Source organism: Ptychodera flava, chromosome 19 (assembly GCF_041260155.1).
Source record: "Ptychodera flava strain L36383 chromosome 19, AS_Pfla_20210202, whole genome shotgun sequence".
Lineage (NCBI taxonomy): Eukaryota > Metazoa > Hemichordata > Enteropneusta > Ptychoderidae > Ptychodera > Ptychodera flava.
This window is the reverse complement of record NC_091946.1, coordinates 39180396-39197052: the sequence shown is the minus strand read 5'-3', so window position 1 is coordinate 39197052 and position 16657 is coordinate 39180396. Positions and strand designations below refer to the sequence as shown.

General features: G+C 36.4%; 1 protein-coding gene across 1 annotated transcript in view; it reads right to left on the bottom strand.

Moving 5' to 3' along the window:
• Nucleotides 1–2202: 2202 nt before the first annotated feature.
• Nucleotides 2203–16657, bottom strand: part of LOC139119495 (renin receptor-like) — a 51155-nt gene continuing 36700 nt past the window's right edge. The window contains exons 2-8 of the mRNA XM_070683351.1: nt 16127–16266; nt 12147–12281; nt 10949–11047; nt 9687–9881; nt 6062–6211; nt 5232–5366; nt 2203–4015 (exon numbers count right to left, since the gene is read on the bottom strand). Coding sequence (XP_070539452.1) covers nt 3815–4015; nt 5232–5366; nt 6062–6211; nt 9687–9881; nt 10949–11047; nt 12147–12281; nt 16127–16266 — 1055 coding nt within the window. The 3' untranslated portion in view covers nt 2203–3814. The remainder of the gene's footprint in view (nt 4016–5231; nt 5367–6061; nt 6212–9686; nt 9882–10948; nt 11048–12146; nt 12282–16126; nt 16267–16657) is intronic.

Here is a 16657-nt window from a genome sequence, read left to right as displayed (position 1 = left end):
TGCCGCCTTTCCCCTCTCTGTCGGCGGTGACATCCTCAAGGGGTGCGAAATCTTCAGTGCAATATGGAGTGCCACTATTGCCATTGAGTCTTTTGTCGTTTTTTTGTTCTTATAAGCATTTGGAAAATTTGTCTGAAATAGTAAAATAATAGGAAACTGAAAGACATATATTCTAAACTTCTACATCGCAATCAAATTCTTTCTGTTCATACAAGATCTAAATTATAATAAGTACATAAACACCAAGAATAATGATACATACCAAAAATATTATAAAAAATATACTATGAACATATTAGATGCACATCACTTCGCATAATTGCCGATGCATTGACACTGACATGTTCGCACTTCCGTCATCAAATTATCTGTTGAGATGACAATGTATGAACTACACTGGTATGTGAATGATTTGAGTTGGCCAGAGCCATACTTTCAGCTGTTACCTGGGCGTAAAAGAAAATGTCTTATTGATTGAGCTATGTAATCAACTATACAGCATGCACCATAGAGGGCGATATCTGACAAAAAGGAGGAAATTGGTTAGTGTTTTACTTTGATTCTTCAGGCTACGGCAAATAAGACATCACATTTAATACCGAGGAAAAGATCCAGAACCTGTAGATATTGCTGCTGATTTAATACGCCTCCGTGATTTGCCATACTATCTGTTGTGATCTGGGCTTTCGAGCTTGTTCGTTGCGTTTACATCAATTAGCTTGGTGAGGTTATGTATATCAATTACTTGTCAACTCTTTAGCTTTATGTCTTTCGAGAACTATTAAGGTAGAACGCGCCTCGGGGACAGATATTCGGACTCTCAAACTTCTCCCATCCTTTTCATACCTACCACTTGTTGGTGCTCATTTTAAAGCTCTTGGTGTAAAAAACTTTCACCGTCTTAGTTTTTCGTAAATAGAAAACAATTATTTTCCCCCATAGAATGCACTTCAATGACAGTCATAAAACTTGTCTTATTTAAATCGTTCCGTTTCCAGATTTGGTTTTAATATGAACATTTAATCAGTTGTGTTAATTTATCTTGAATAGGAAAGACAGGCTAAGCATCAGGGTATAATGATTAAAGGAAAATATGTCATAGTGAAATTTATTCGTGAACAGACGAATCTGAGAATAAGAATGTCTTTCATTTTACAGTGAATACAGAAAACACACTTTGCTATTCGCAGCAATTCTCTTTCAAACAAAATAATGACACTCAAGTTTCATGAAAAACTGATAGATCTGAAATTCTTGTAAAATTGTCGTGAAGCTGTTTCAGTCGAAGATGGGTTTCGCCTGCGGAATCGTTTATTTGATCGTAACGAAGTCCCTCGAGCAGTTAACTTTTTGAATTCTTAAGAGACATGTACAGCTACTACGACTTAGATTGTGAATATTTTGAAATTTGGATTTAATATAAATGGTCCGAAGTGTCACGATAAGCAATGACCACAGCGATGGAAAGCTCAGTTCATAGATTCATCAATTTACGTAAAATAAATTTAGTTACCAGGATAAGTTGATGTACAACTTTTCATATTGGCGTGAATGATCGTTATGTGTTTCGCTGCACCAATCACGCCCTCAATCGTCAATTAGTTGGAGTTCGACAGTGATCAAGATGTAGTGACTACGATTAGAAGATACGAACATAAAACAAACAGTGCACTCAATGGTCAAGTGAATTTCAAGAACAGCAACAACTGTTAATGAAAGTGTCATCAGAAAAGCTCTTCGATGAAAATTTTGTGTATTAGTATTTCAGTATTGAATGTTAATACTAACTCTGCGGTTAGGATTGGTAATTCCACAGGGCGAATAATGGAAGTGGATTTGCCAACGTTGCGGGATGACTACAGCCTCTACCGAACGTGTAAGTTGAGAACACAAAATTTGCGAGACCAAAATGTTTGGCATTTGTTACCGAAACGTTGACGCAGGAAGCACAAAAGTTGGACGCGGGAAACAGAAAATATAGAAAATTTTCAACTTTCTTATCAGTGTATCAGTGATTCGGATCAAGCTGTAGAGATCATCCAGTTATTCAGTTGCAATTTTGCACTTCGATAATCAACCACACACACTGCTCTAAATACGTACACTCTACCGTCTCCGGCAAAGCCGTCTTATTTGGCTAAGTAATACTCAGTGTTTCATTTCAACCCACTCTTAGAAAAAAATGACGGGTCACACAGTGAGGGCGTTTTCTTGTTGAACTGCTTCGGTTCACGCTTTATTTCACCACGAACTTATCGGGACATACCAGAATACAGAAATATTCAAATCTTTGACATTAACATTCAACAGAATTATTATCTACATTTCTACAAAAACCCCAACATTTCATAGTTTGCATAGGTGACCTCACAAAAAATCATAGACAGTGAGGACAATTTACTATCTTCTTGAAAGTTTTATGGTACGCTTTTTTAAACGCTTTACCTCATTATCTCATCACTGTTTGGTCAGAGTTATTATCGACAAATGACATTTACAGTGCGTTATATTTAGACCATCTCACCATGAACATCAAACTCAAACAGATATAGGAGAAGGCGACCTAGTACATTTATCTAAATTCCATTTTTACTATTCTCCACAAAATTTCTATCTCTACAAGCAAGTATTACTATTTTTGGAATCTCGCTCGATAAATTAATATTACTCTCTTTTGTAGCATTAACAAAATCATCCTCTAATGTAAAAATAAGAAGCCATCAATAAAGCATGGAGGGCCATCCCCCACCCCATTGGTTGATTGCTCGCGTCTATGCGTCGTTTCACATGAACACAAAGAGTCATCGCGACTCAATAAGCATTATAAGTATTGTACACTGACAGTATGTGATGACATCAAATTTCAATATTGTCTATTACTGTATATTACAAAGCTACATCCAAATTATGTCATTGGTCCTTTTTAAAAACATTTTTCAGTTGAAGAATAACTTACATTTTTACAAAACATTGATCACGTAACTAGAAGGCTAGGGCAACGGAGCGTGGGAGTCAATAGGTAGGATTGGCACGTGACCAAGATACCAGAACCGGTCATGTCCTTGTTGTTGGGTAAACCCCGTATTCTAGACTCTGGGTTAAGTTCACCGAAAGTTTATGGTCTCATTGCAGAGAAAGCTCAGAAAGTAGTACCATGGCAACATGTCTATCGCCATGGTAACTGATTTTAAAGATGAAAATTCTAACAAGAAATAAGAATGAAGTCAGTCTCACAGTTGTTCAGACAAAGTATGATTTTCTTTTCAAAACAATGATCAGATTCTGAATATATACAAACATTAATTACTGCATCGGAATTATAGCTCTCTTTCCGATGTCATTGTAAATATTTCGACATTTCAGAGGCTTTGCTGAGCAAAAGGTATCGTGGACCTCTAACTTATACAACTTCAATTAAGAAATAATTCTCTGCAAATAGATGCTCAGCTATGTCAAAATATGCAGCTTATCAAAATATAAAATAATGTCATGACAAATACGTTTCACGTTCACATCATGGCACATTCTATCGGACAGACGAAACTAAATGTTTGACTTAAATGTGTGGAGGAATGGTTTCACTGGAATTACTTTTAATGTTGTGGGAGCAAAAAGTCAGGAATATAACAACTGCCATTTTCTTCACGTTTCAGTATCGACCTTATTTGATCAGAACATTAGAAACATGGATATAAGAATTTTAGAAGCACTTCATTGACAAAACTATCCCACAACCCTACAGGCGAATTTTCATCCTGACAGACACCATCACAAAGAGCACGCCCTCACAGACAGTATACTGGCACCTCTGGCTTTATTCTGTCTTGATTCTCTGACTTGTCATTCTGTAGATGATGGTATCACCAGGATCCATGTACCACATCAGAAAACAAATCACAAAAATGGTCAGAATCCAGAACACAGAAATCCAGAGAACAATGTGGAAAAGTGATGGAAAGTCTTCTGATGTAGATTTGGCCACGTTGAAATCAGAGGGATCAACATCTGCAGAACTCTGCAATAGCGGAGAAAATTTAAATTTAGTTTTCAGGAAGGTGTGTTTGAGTAATTGAAGAAGATGTGTAATGGTTTGAGGGTAAATTATGGCAATCTACACAAATTATAGTTTCAACACGATTGGAACTAATTTGGGATAATTGAATGGTGAAGTAATGTCGATTTAATCTGCAAATATAAGCTTATCTGCTTCTCTTTTTACATTAAGCACTTGTTCTTATGAGTAATTTGTAATATTGCAAAATTCAGCTATACGGCACATAACACTTTTGAGAAATTTGAAAAATATGAATATTCAATTCTCCCAAATTAGTTCCAATCACGTTTTTCTTAAATTAAGACTAATGATGAATATTCTATTCCTTACTCCTATGTGTTTATTATGGGTCCATAAAAGCTCTTTGATTTTCACCGCAGTTACAACAAGTCAGTGCAACTTCTGAGGCAAGTTTTGGAACAACTTTACAAACCAATCACACAAGTGTGGCAACATTTAGATCAAATTCGCTGTTCATTCTTATCTGCATACGACAGTAAAAGACTGTGATTGTCACACTGGGACGTACAAAAATGACCAATTCAAAGAATATCAAAGATGCACATTAACGTTCAGTTATTTGGAAAAACGCTTTTGTCTCTTCATATTGATACTATGCCATGGCTACCTAGATATTTGTTTATATCTAAGTTGAGGACCGCCAAATCATATGTCTTTGTCTGTTCTGTGTGTTAACCACTCTTTGTTTTGTAATGCAAGTTCTCAATGACATTTGTCAGACAAGTTCTCATAAATTTGGAATGCCTTGATGGGATGACTTTTCAATACTGTAGGTTTGCAGATCTTTATTTGTTAACTTTACTAATTTAATTTACATTCACCAGGAATGTTCAGACGGAGATTGCGTTCTCATGATATTGCATGGTCTAGCCATCTACCGACTCTTTGAGTTGAATCAACGTAGATAGGAGACACTGAGACCGGTGTCTCTTCGTAATTTTAACTAATTATTAATTCGATGCAACACTTTGTGTCGGCATATCTAATAAAAATAAATGTGATTCAAAGTAGCTAAAACAAGTATGTATTTCAATTCATAATTTGCATTTTAGATGTTAACCAATCCTTGGGGATACAGTGGAATACCTTCTTCATCCTTGAAAACCAGCAAAATCTACAGTACCAACGCTGTGTTTTCGCTCTCACAGACACTTACCTCAAATTCATGCGTGCGCGTGTCTCCATGTTCGCTCTGCCTGCGTTGTCTCACCAGTATAGGGTCATTAGGGGTCAAAGTTGCCACTTCGGCCACAATGTCGTCACCGTACAATGCTTTCAGGGTCGTCATCAACTGAAACCAAGATAAGGTTGGCAGAAATTAGGCTGACGACAGAATTTGTACAAGCTATTTTAAGAGCAGGGTGTCTAATTTCACCAAACGAGATAAATTTTCGTTTAGATTCGATGTTACAACAAGTATTTTATTTAAAATGCATTCGTTTCAATGTTTTATCTTCCATGACAGAAATCTTGGTGTAAATTCAACATGAGAAGAAATCAGTATTTTTTTTAAAGAGATTTCATCGGCGTGAAGGTTATTCGTTCATCAAAGAGTTTACTTTTACTGGTATCATATCTTTTCCGAACAGACAAAACATCAAGTGAGTCTTGGTGACATTTCAGCTAAAGGTCATCTTGCCATGACCTTTTGAAAAAAGAAAACGGAGCAGATCTGGATCTAATCCTTACAGAATGTGACATCAAACCTCTTATTAACATCTCCATTATGAAAACGGTTTATATTCCTTTTGAAATTATTGTGTTGTCATTGTAATCAACCTTAATTTAGGTAGAATAATGTATGCAAGTATAAGTGGAATTTTGAAGTGAACAAATTCATCATATCAACGTACATATCCTTATTCAAGGATATCTAATGAACAATTTGGAAAGTATCTTTCCGAGCTTCCTATGTAAAGCAGTGGATGATAGCTCTAAAAACTTGTGACTAAATTTGCCATTTTGATTTTGTCGAGTTCTTCTTACCCTGTTTAGGAAACTCGACAGTACGTCAATACCATCTCGGACCTGGCTGGACTTACTGCCGTAGGTACGTATGAGATGGTTCATTCCTCCAAACGAGAACGTGAAAATGTCAGGAACGCCATCTTGTGTCAGGTGCTTATTTTCGGATATCTATATCAAGGGAAGGGGGAAATACGTGAGAAATAGCCCGGATATCGTTTTAATTGCACATCGTGAAAATGTGGTATATGAGACGGGGTCACACAGGATGTCATTATCAACGCTAGCAATTGTTCCTTGCTGACATAGTTGTTACCTTGCGTTAACATTATAAACAGTATAAGGAATGGTTTCTGTTACACAGTCAAATGGCCGATTATGCATGGTGAGGTGAAAAACTTCTGTAAAAAGAGAATTGACCCTGGGAATGGGATCTACGGTCTAGTAGCTGCAATATTCTGTGCATCTTGGAATCCTATAATGAGACATTCACTCATTTTGGTCTTGCGATGGAAAAGTCAGAACTTAAAAAATATGGGATCAAGGTGAGGTCAAGGAAACAACATATTTGTGCTTCCGGTAACCTGAGCTACTCTATTTAAAACCCTTCCAACTTTACACTTTTTGGCATTTTCGAAAAACACGCATGGTTTTGTGGAAAAATTTCTCTTACATGTATTATAGGATCACATTGAAATAAAAGTAGAAAATTAAAAAGTTCCCGACTAACCTGCCCTATTCCCCGAGGGCTTGTTTACAGAAACATTATTTTCCCTTACGCCTGTTCGAAACGCAGTTATTATTGAACATAGAATCAATGGTCTGCAAGATTCCAATTTGGTGAAATACAATGAATGATATTGACCCAAGTTTGGTGGAATGTCCAAACTCGTTTCTGTTTCGTTGGAATTTTACGGAAAGGTAACAAGTAGGGCGGAAAAGTTCTATCTGGGAAATGAGTAGCTGTAGGTATTTCCACGATATTCTGCAGTTTCTCATCGTCTTAATATCACAATCTGTTCATAAATTCGAAATAAATTACCAATGAACTGCATGAAAAGGTGACAGTACCGTTCATGTTAACGACCGTTTAATCTTGTTTTGCGCAAGTATTTCACTCAAAGGGCAAGTTTTGTCTCACTCATGGATGTTGTCCTTATTTGTGCTTTCAGAAACATTATCCATGTACGCCTACAATCATCAGATAATGTCTACAGTTTTCGACGTCTGTGAAACGCGACCAGGAAAAAGCTATTTTTATGAGAGCGACTTCGACGCAAATGCTGTGCCGATGGACCATCGAGGGAACAATAAATTATACACTACGTTCGAACTTAAAATGATTAGTGTCCGTGACTTTTTTATGATAATTTCGATTATGACAGCTTCCGCGAGGTTTTAGATTCAAGTTGATTTACAGGTCACATATAGTGAGTGTAACATGAACCGGAAAAGAAAGAACAAAAATAATGTACGTAGCTACATGGTGACACGCAATAATCATTAAAAAATGCCTCATATATCGACCGTACGTGATATTGCAGCCCTGGTCCGTTATTTTAACCCGAGTTTACTTAAAACACCCGAGGGCGTGCAAATGGCGGTCATATTACCGCCTGATGTTGTTATTGTATATATATATATATGCAAATAACAATGATTCCAACTCACGCATGCGTAAAACAGGAAATACAAGTCACGTTATCGCTTATATATCGTAAATCGGTCATTGAAGGTTGAGTGCGCTGAGTAAATAGGGGATTCGATAATGTCGCTTTTGTTTAAAATGATCGCATTTTCTGCGGAAACGACAGTCTTGCCTAATCATTAGAAGTAATGATCATGAGCTTGATAGGTCGCCGTATGGACAAGGGCGCTCGACGATAACGATGTATATATTGAGTTATGTATTTAGTATGTACGTCTGTGTGTCTGTGTGTCTGTCTGTCTGTCTGTCTGTCTGTATGTATGTATGTATGTATGTATGTATGTATGTATGTATGTATGTATGTATATATGTATGTGTGTGTGTGTGTGTGTGTGTGTGTGTGTATGTATGTATTTAGTATGTATGTATTCAGTATGTATGTATGTGCGGTATGTGCGGTATGTATGTATGTATGTATGTATGTATGTATGTATGTATGTATGTATGTATGTGCGCTATGTATGTAAACGAACATGCGTGCGGTTGGCAATCAATGGATATGCGTGTGTCTTAAGGCAAAACACACACGACCAAGACGTTTTTTTCTCTGATGGCAAGATATTTACGTCGAAACTGTTGTTCTACGCAGGAAACACTGGTGTGACAACGTGACTTTCGATGAGCGCAAAGAATGGTAAAACCTATAGAAGTGTCACAAGTCATCCCTTCAGATCATGCATAAATATTACACACGAAGAACTTCGGCAGCTAAATCCAATTGGTGAACTAGTCTTCCCTATCAAATTATTTCAGATAATCATCTCTAAAAAATTCGTATTTGAAAAAGGCACACATTTTTATTCGTTCTTTCATCTCAAGACATTTGAAATTATGACAGCTAGTAATTTGACAGAAGGATTCACTTGTATAGTATCATTATCATTATCACAGTACCATTATCACAGTATCATTACTATTATCATATTATCATTATCATTATCATAGTATACCATTATCATTATCACAGTATCATTATCATAGTACCATTGTCATTATCGCAGTATCATTACCATAGTACCATTATCACAGTATCATTACTATTATCATATTATCATTATCATTATCATAATACCATTATCATTATCACAGTATCATTATCATAGTACCATTGTCATTATCACAGTATCATTATCGTTATCACAGTATCATTATCACAGTATCATTACTATTATCATATTATCATTATCATAGTACCATTGTCATTATCACAGTATCATTATCATAGTACCATTGTCATTAGCTGCACGTATTAAATTCCAGTGCCCGAAAATTACGAAAATTCAAATCAGACTGTTTTTCGGCACACAGTCAAGTTTGTACACAGGCGACCCAAGTATTACTTAGTTTTTCACACTGTTTTCTCTATCATTTTCTCTTCTTTCTTCATGCTCTGAATGATCGGAAAAAAATAAAATAAATGGTTTATATAACCTAACCTAACCTAACCTAACCTAACCTGTGACTCTTTATTTATTTTACACTCCATTACAAGGACGTATATCTCTCATACACACATGCTGTAATTAATTAGTCAACACAACTAATTATGCTAATCCGTGAACTTATCAGAGGTTGGTCAACATCGGAAAGATAGTGATGTTAATGAAAAAGGAGTTTTAGTAACCATTCCTATCTTTCGCGATGTTGACCAACCCGTAAAATCCCTGATAAGTCCACGGATTAGCATAATTAGTTGTGTTGACTAATTAATTACAGCATGTGTGTATGAGAGATATACGTCCTTGTAATGGAGTGTAAAATAAATAAAGAGTCACAGGTTAGGTTAGGTTAGGTTATATAAACCGTTTATTTTATTTATTCCGATCATTCAGAGCATGAAGAAAGAAGAGAAAATGATAGAGAAAACAGTGTGAAAAACTCAGTAATACTTGGGTCGCCTGTGGTTTGTATCGACAAAAACTTCACGTTAAAACTTACCACATCTAGGATTTCTTGCACGATTTGTAACTCACTAAGAAAGGTAAAATCGGCGTCTTTCGAAAAGTTCAACGACCCCAGATTGAAGGTGTAGAGTACAGATAACTGACTGCCGAGCAGTACTGGCTGTATTTGATTCCTTGTAGCTGGGACATCTCGGAAGAGATGAGGATGTTTCGAATGAAGCGTGAAAAGCTAATGGAAAGAAAAAAATACTAGAGAATATATGAACGTGAACCATTGGGAAATCAGAGATGAAGCATTGGTCTGACTGCATTTGACCTTGAAGCAAACATATAACGCATTGTGGTCGATATATTGATAGGAACGTTCGGTGGTGAGGTGCACTACTAACCAAACAGTTTGTATATTGGTGTTTTAATACTCTTAACTTATAGTTAACATGACCTCGTCTTTCTGTTCCCTAAGGCACAATACGATCAATATTGCAAACATTTATAATTCTTCATCGTTGAGAGAACCCCTTTGCATCGCCATTAAAGATAATACCTATATTGTTTTATACCTCCATACGTACAATCAGAATGCTTGTAACAATGGATAGGTGTTGACGTGCACACTTTTAATTCAAACTTATGTGAATGCACCTTTATGTATGCCTGTCTGTAATTACAATGTAAATTTGTAGGTTAAAGGTCAGATTTCATGATGTGCTACACCTATTGTTCTCTACATAGAATTTAATCAGTCTTCTTTCTCACATTTCACGACAATGCTTAACATGATTTTCACATGAATTCTCATTATGATAAATCTCTCTGATCAAGTCTACAAACCACACTTAAAGTTCCACAAACTCGGATAAAATCATACGGTTACGGATCCTTCTCCTATACTTCATAAATTCTATGGAACAAACTACCAGCTCATATTCGATCAGTTCCCGACATCCGCACCTTCAGATCTTTGCTTAAGACTCATTTCTTCAAGAGAACTTACCTGTGACCTAGAGTAAAGCGCCAGTGAACATTGCTGATGGATACTAGGCGCTATATAAATTATTTATCCTATCCTATCCTATCCTATCCTATCCTATCCTATCCTATCCTATCCTGTCCTATCCTATCCTATCCTATCCTATCCTATCCTATCCTATCCTATCCTATCCTATCCTATCCTATCCTGTCCTATCCTATCCTATCCTATCCTATCCAATCCTATCCTATCCTATCCTATCCTATCGTATCCTATCCTATTCTATCCTATCCTATCCTATAATTATGACAATTTGATTCTGTTACCTTTCCATCAGATGACAGGTCAACCGTTAGTGGATTCTGTAGTGGAAATAAACTTTCGATATTTTGGGAAACCGCTTCAGTGCTGATGAATGGTACATCCTATGTGTGGAGAAGAAATACAGTTACGCATAGAAAATTAGCGACTACGTCTTGTTGCATATTTATGACAAATGAATAGTGAGCAATAAGGTCACTTCCCAAGATTATTTAGTTCTATTGAAGTTGTTGAAGTCTGCTGCCAACTTGTGAAATGTGACGATGAATGCATTTTCAATGGAATAATGTACATTTCTGGCTTAGTCTGTGCATAGGGATGGGTATAATGCATAGGGATGGGTATAATTACAGAAATTCATCAATTATACAAATGAACTTACAATCAGTATGCTATGCTCATCAAACTTTTTTCATGACGAAAAACTAAGTATGACAACTTTATCTCTCAAGTCCGATCAAATGCAGTGAATTCAGTTTTGAGATATGGCCTAGTTGCAATAATTTATTAAATATGTCGACCAGCTTATGATCAGTAAGTCACGCAACCAAACCTTACTACAAAGTCATTATTATAATTTTGTAATTCTTTTGATATTGCATGCAAGCCAAAATAATTGATTAAGCAAATTTGCCTCATTATGCAAGCAGAGCCTCAAGAAACTAATGTGATCTGGATATATACAATATTTCGTTGGTTTCCGTAGTGAACATTTTGAGTTCACAACGGGTGGAGCCATGTCATGGACCCCTTTAATTTGTGGACTACGCCCACCCGTTAAGCAAAAAACCCGACATACAGTAAACCTGGGCATTGTGTATACATTTTTGTCATATCGATAAGTTAGTTATGCGTAAAGGGGTGGATCGGTGAAGACTTTCAGAGTTTCATTACTTGGTCCACTGACAAAGACACTAGCAACACTGTGGGCTCTGATGATGGTGACCTCGTCAATCCATAAAGACACTGCGTTGCCAGACTCGTCGTTTCTGACGACAATAAACGTCACATTTTGATTTGCATATCTTTGACTGGTTGATGAATAACACTCTTGGCAATGTGCCAGTTTTACCCAGAGGTTTAATATGATGACAGGGAGGTGAACGTGCACCAAGTAACAAAACGTGCAACCCAAAATAACCACGATGACGTCACTTCAAGAGATTTGTAGATAAAGGACGTTCTGTTACTGTGACAACCAACCTTTTCAATCGGAAACGTTGCTATGACACCTTCAAGGTTCAATTTGATATCTTCTACGCCCTCTACTGTGCAGAGCACATTCGCTTTAGGTCGACGGAATAAATTGCCGGAGGACAGACCAGACCACCCGAGTTCCTGGAGAAGTGAAACAAAAACATTTTAGCATATTACTAGTTTTGATCCTATTTAATCTTTCTAGTCTTGAACCGATCTATTCTTAAACAGTAGCGAACACGAAGTACATATATAACTATATATATATAACTATATATATATATATATATATATTATATACTATATACTATATATTAATAAGACATATAACACACACACACACACATATATACATATATACATATATATATATATATATATATATATATATATATATATATATATATATATATATATATATATATATATATATATATATATATACATACACAAAATGTATACAATGTGCCCTCCCGGTTATCACCATAATGGCTTTATGGCAACCTCTGAACTTGGGCACAGAGAGTACGGTTGCCTCATTATGCAAGCAGAGCCTCAAGAAACTAATGTGTGTATATATATATATATATATATATATATATATATATATATATATATATATATATATATATATATAATATATATATATATATATATATATATATATATATATATATATATAACGCATAGTCCAAGTATTAAGTGCAATCATTATCGCTCGATGACCGTTCCATTCGCATTTATGGACCATATTCTCGTTTGCACACACAAATGACACACATATCTTCCAACGATTTACTAAGCATTACACCAAAATGTAATCAAATCCAGCGATTAGTCGCTGGTTAAGTCCTCCAAATGGTTAACGCTTAAGAGGTTAACAACTCGTTGTGTTCAAAATACTCGAATTGGAAGGTTGCCGCGCTAGAAGTAACCTACAAAGCCTAGCGTTTTACTCAACTGCTCCGCATATGTAGTTCTGTAATCATCACGGTCCGTGACGAGATCTATCTCCCTTGAACTTGGAATCAAACTTGAGGACAGACGACTTGGGAAAAAAATTTCACATGACGATGGAGGTGATGAATAACAGAGACTTAGAAATAACCCTTAACCAAGCGCATATCGATGAGAAAATGGCGTCAATAGTTTTTATTCGGTAGCATCAAGGAGCAGATAGAAGACACCATTAACCGTTGTCTAGCAGACGTGACATATTAGATGAGCGTACAAAGACTATACATGTAGCTTCTGCACGATAGCCCTGATGATTCGCACGGAAATGAAACCAATATTTAGAGTAATATCACCTGGAATAAGATGAAATCAATTACAGAATTTCTGCAACACGTGCGTGTTGTTCTCTTTCACTGTACTCGTATCTGGCTAGCTAGCATCCACAGTCGCTGAGGCGATCATCGAGATCGATGTAAGTCGTAGTGAAGACCGTTCTGTATCCGTACGTTACGGAGCCGTGTGCTGGCCTTCCAACTTACGGAGCCGTGTTCTGCGATGGTGTTCTGCCCTTCTAACTGGTGTTAATCTATCACCAATTGGTGATAGACTAAGACAGGTTTTAATAGTACATGCAGGGTCACACACAGCTTTGAGTAATTGGAACCATGTGCTTTCGGTAGTTAGAACCAGGTAATGCATGTCACACACACACACACACACACACACACACACACACAGAGCTTGTGGTAGTTAGAAACAGGTAATGCATGTCACACACACACACACACACACACACACACACACACACACCACACACACACACACACACAGCTTGTGGTAGTTAGAAACAGGTAATGCATGTCACACACACTGCTTTGTGTAGTTAGAACCAGATAATGCATGTCACACACACACACACACGCACTGCTTTTGGTAGTTAGAACCAAGTAAGGCTTGTCACACACACATACACTACTATGCCTTTGGTGTAGTTACATCCTTTAATGCATGTCACACACACTGCCGTCGGCAGGACTAATCAAAATATTATTGCCTAAAATAGTTAGACACAGTGGTCTTAAATATCCGTCAGTGAAGAAATCTATGTTGTTGCTATTCCTGTCCACATTAAAATAAGCTTTTTAAAGTCCCGTCTTGGTGATAAAGTCTCGTGAAGTTCCTCTCTGCAACTGTCTCACAGTTCTGTTATTGTTCCTATTTTTCATTACAAATAGAATCATGTAATGATGTACATGTGTTCGGGCAATGATATTCACTACTGCATTAACTTAACCTTGAAATCCGCTGGTAATTCAAGCATTTGTAGTCGAAATATTCTTTTTTAAATTACAAACCATGAAATGTCAGCGTTGAACTTGAACTAAACCGTGCTAGGCTATACAGATTTAGAAATACAATAAGGCCGATAAGCGTCCTTGAGGTAATTGCTTGGGTCCAAATTAATGAAGTTTTAGTTGAGACCTTGATTTAAATATTACTTGTTTTATCACTATCAGTTTGTGATTTCTCCTTCTCGGTATTACCAATTCTTTATTGCATTTAATTTAATCATTGCACATACATGCATACATATACACATGTATAACATGCATACAACCATATATTATATCACACTCATGAAATTCTAAATTGAGGGAGAATTCTGATAAGTGTCAAATTAGGATTTGAACCTAGTCTATGTCAGCTTAGGTGCCTTTTTAAGTAAATTATGATAATGTGTATATAATTGCTAGCCAGTTAAATTTACGCTTCATGCTGTCTGGAGGGGCGTGTATTGCAGTCGTGGACTGACGCCCGGCATTTTGTCCATGCCGAGAAAATAAAATTCGTGTCAGGTATTACTCAAATTTTCAATTAATTGCCTTGTAAGCCGAAATTTTGGAATCCAGTGGATATGTTTCAACACAATTTTGGTATCAATAACCATTAAAGCAAGAGCGATGCAATTAACAAGTCTGTCGAGAATATTTATGAAATCATCGCCATATTTTGATGAAATGAAATTGAAAAGGAGCAAATGATCGGGGCGGGATGCTCCAATGTGTTTGACCATCACTTCACACACGTAAGGAAAATTTTAATAGACAAAATGGAGGTCGCAAAGTTCATAAAACTTGGTTGCTGTTGTTGACACACGGCCGTTTCATAAAAAGCGATTTCGATGATTTAATTACATTATTAATGTCGGCCATTTTCATGGTTACCATAGAATGGTGACATGATACAAGCTATCGATTGAACACGGAGAATTTTTTATCTCGGAACGAGCAAAACCATCTGCTAAGCTGATGTGCATGGTTTTGAGTCACGTGCCAACTCTCGCCGTCTCGACAGTCATGTCACAAACAACTCATATACACGGAAAATAAATGGATTTCCATAGCACTTCAAAGTGCTATACATTGCTCACCAGGTCAAATTATTCTGCTTATTTCTGCTAGAAATTACATTATATCGCCTTGTTCATTATGATCTGCCACATTCTTATCCAGGGTCCGTACACTCAAAGTCACTTCAAATTCAACGACTTTCAAGGACTTTTTCAGCAATTTTCAAGGACGTTTGAGATCCAAGATACTATTTTCAAGTTTTAAATATATCAATTTAGATATCGTTTTACATTATCATCTTACAATGTCACGACTGATCATGGATGGATTAAGAATTTTCCAGGGCTATCAAGGTCTTAATTTCTTGTTTAAGGTCGTTTCCATTATTTTCCAGGAGGCTTACAATTCAAGGACTTTCCAGGAGCGTACGGACCATGTTACCTTGTAGTGAAATAATATCCCATAATACTTTGTACCACAACTTTGATGTACTAAGACTTCTATAAAAATGTAGACGATGGCACATGATTACGTCATTAACTGAGTTTATGGGTTACTGTCTGGCTATAGGCACCGAGTGACCTATGGCCTGCTGATTGACAATTCACACTGTTGTCAAGAACATTAACGAATAATAGCAAATAATAATAAATATGTAATAATCAGATTATTACTCACTTTGTTTGTTGAGAAACCAAGAGCTAGCGACACCACATCAGCCACCTCGCTTGCTCTTATTTGTTCAGCATCTGGGGTTATTTGTACGTACTTGGGTTTATGGGTGAAATGCAGCTGATTGGCGGCAAGTATTTCCAAACCTGGACAGAGATAGCAAATGAAATACAACAGAATTCACGTAAGTGTTTTCCACATGATAGAAACAACCTTCTACTGGTTCTATTGCTCACGTGATGTAGAAATTATACGCTCCCTTTGTTATTGCTTTTTCACATTCTTTCCTTAATTTGACGATTCACAGTACTAGCTGTACCTTTTGAAAGATATTTTATTCCTTTTATCATCTTTGCATAACACTGATACTTGTTCGACCCAAATATCATCTTGAATGGTTAATGTTTAACTTGTCAAAACAGGCTGTGTATTCCAATCTAGAATCCATTTGTCGACAGTATTATTGCATACAATTAACATCTATGTGTACAAGGCTAAAACTTTGCATTCAAAAATAAAGACAATCTACAGTTTTTT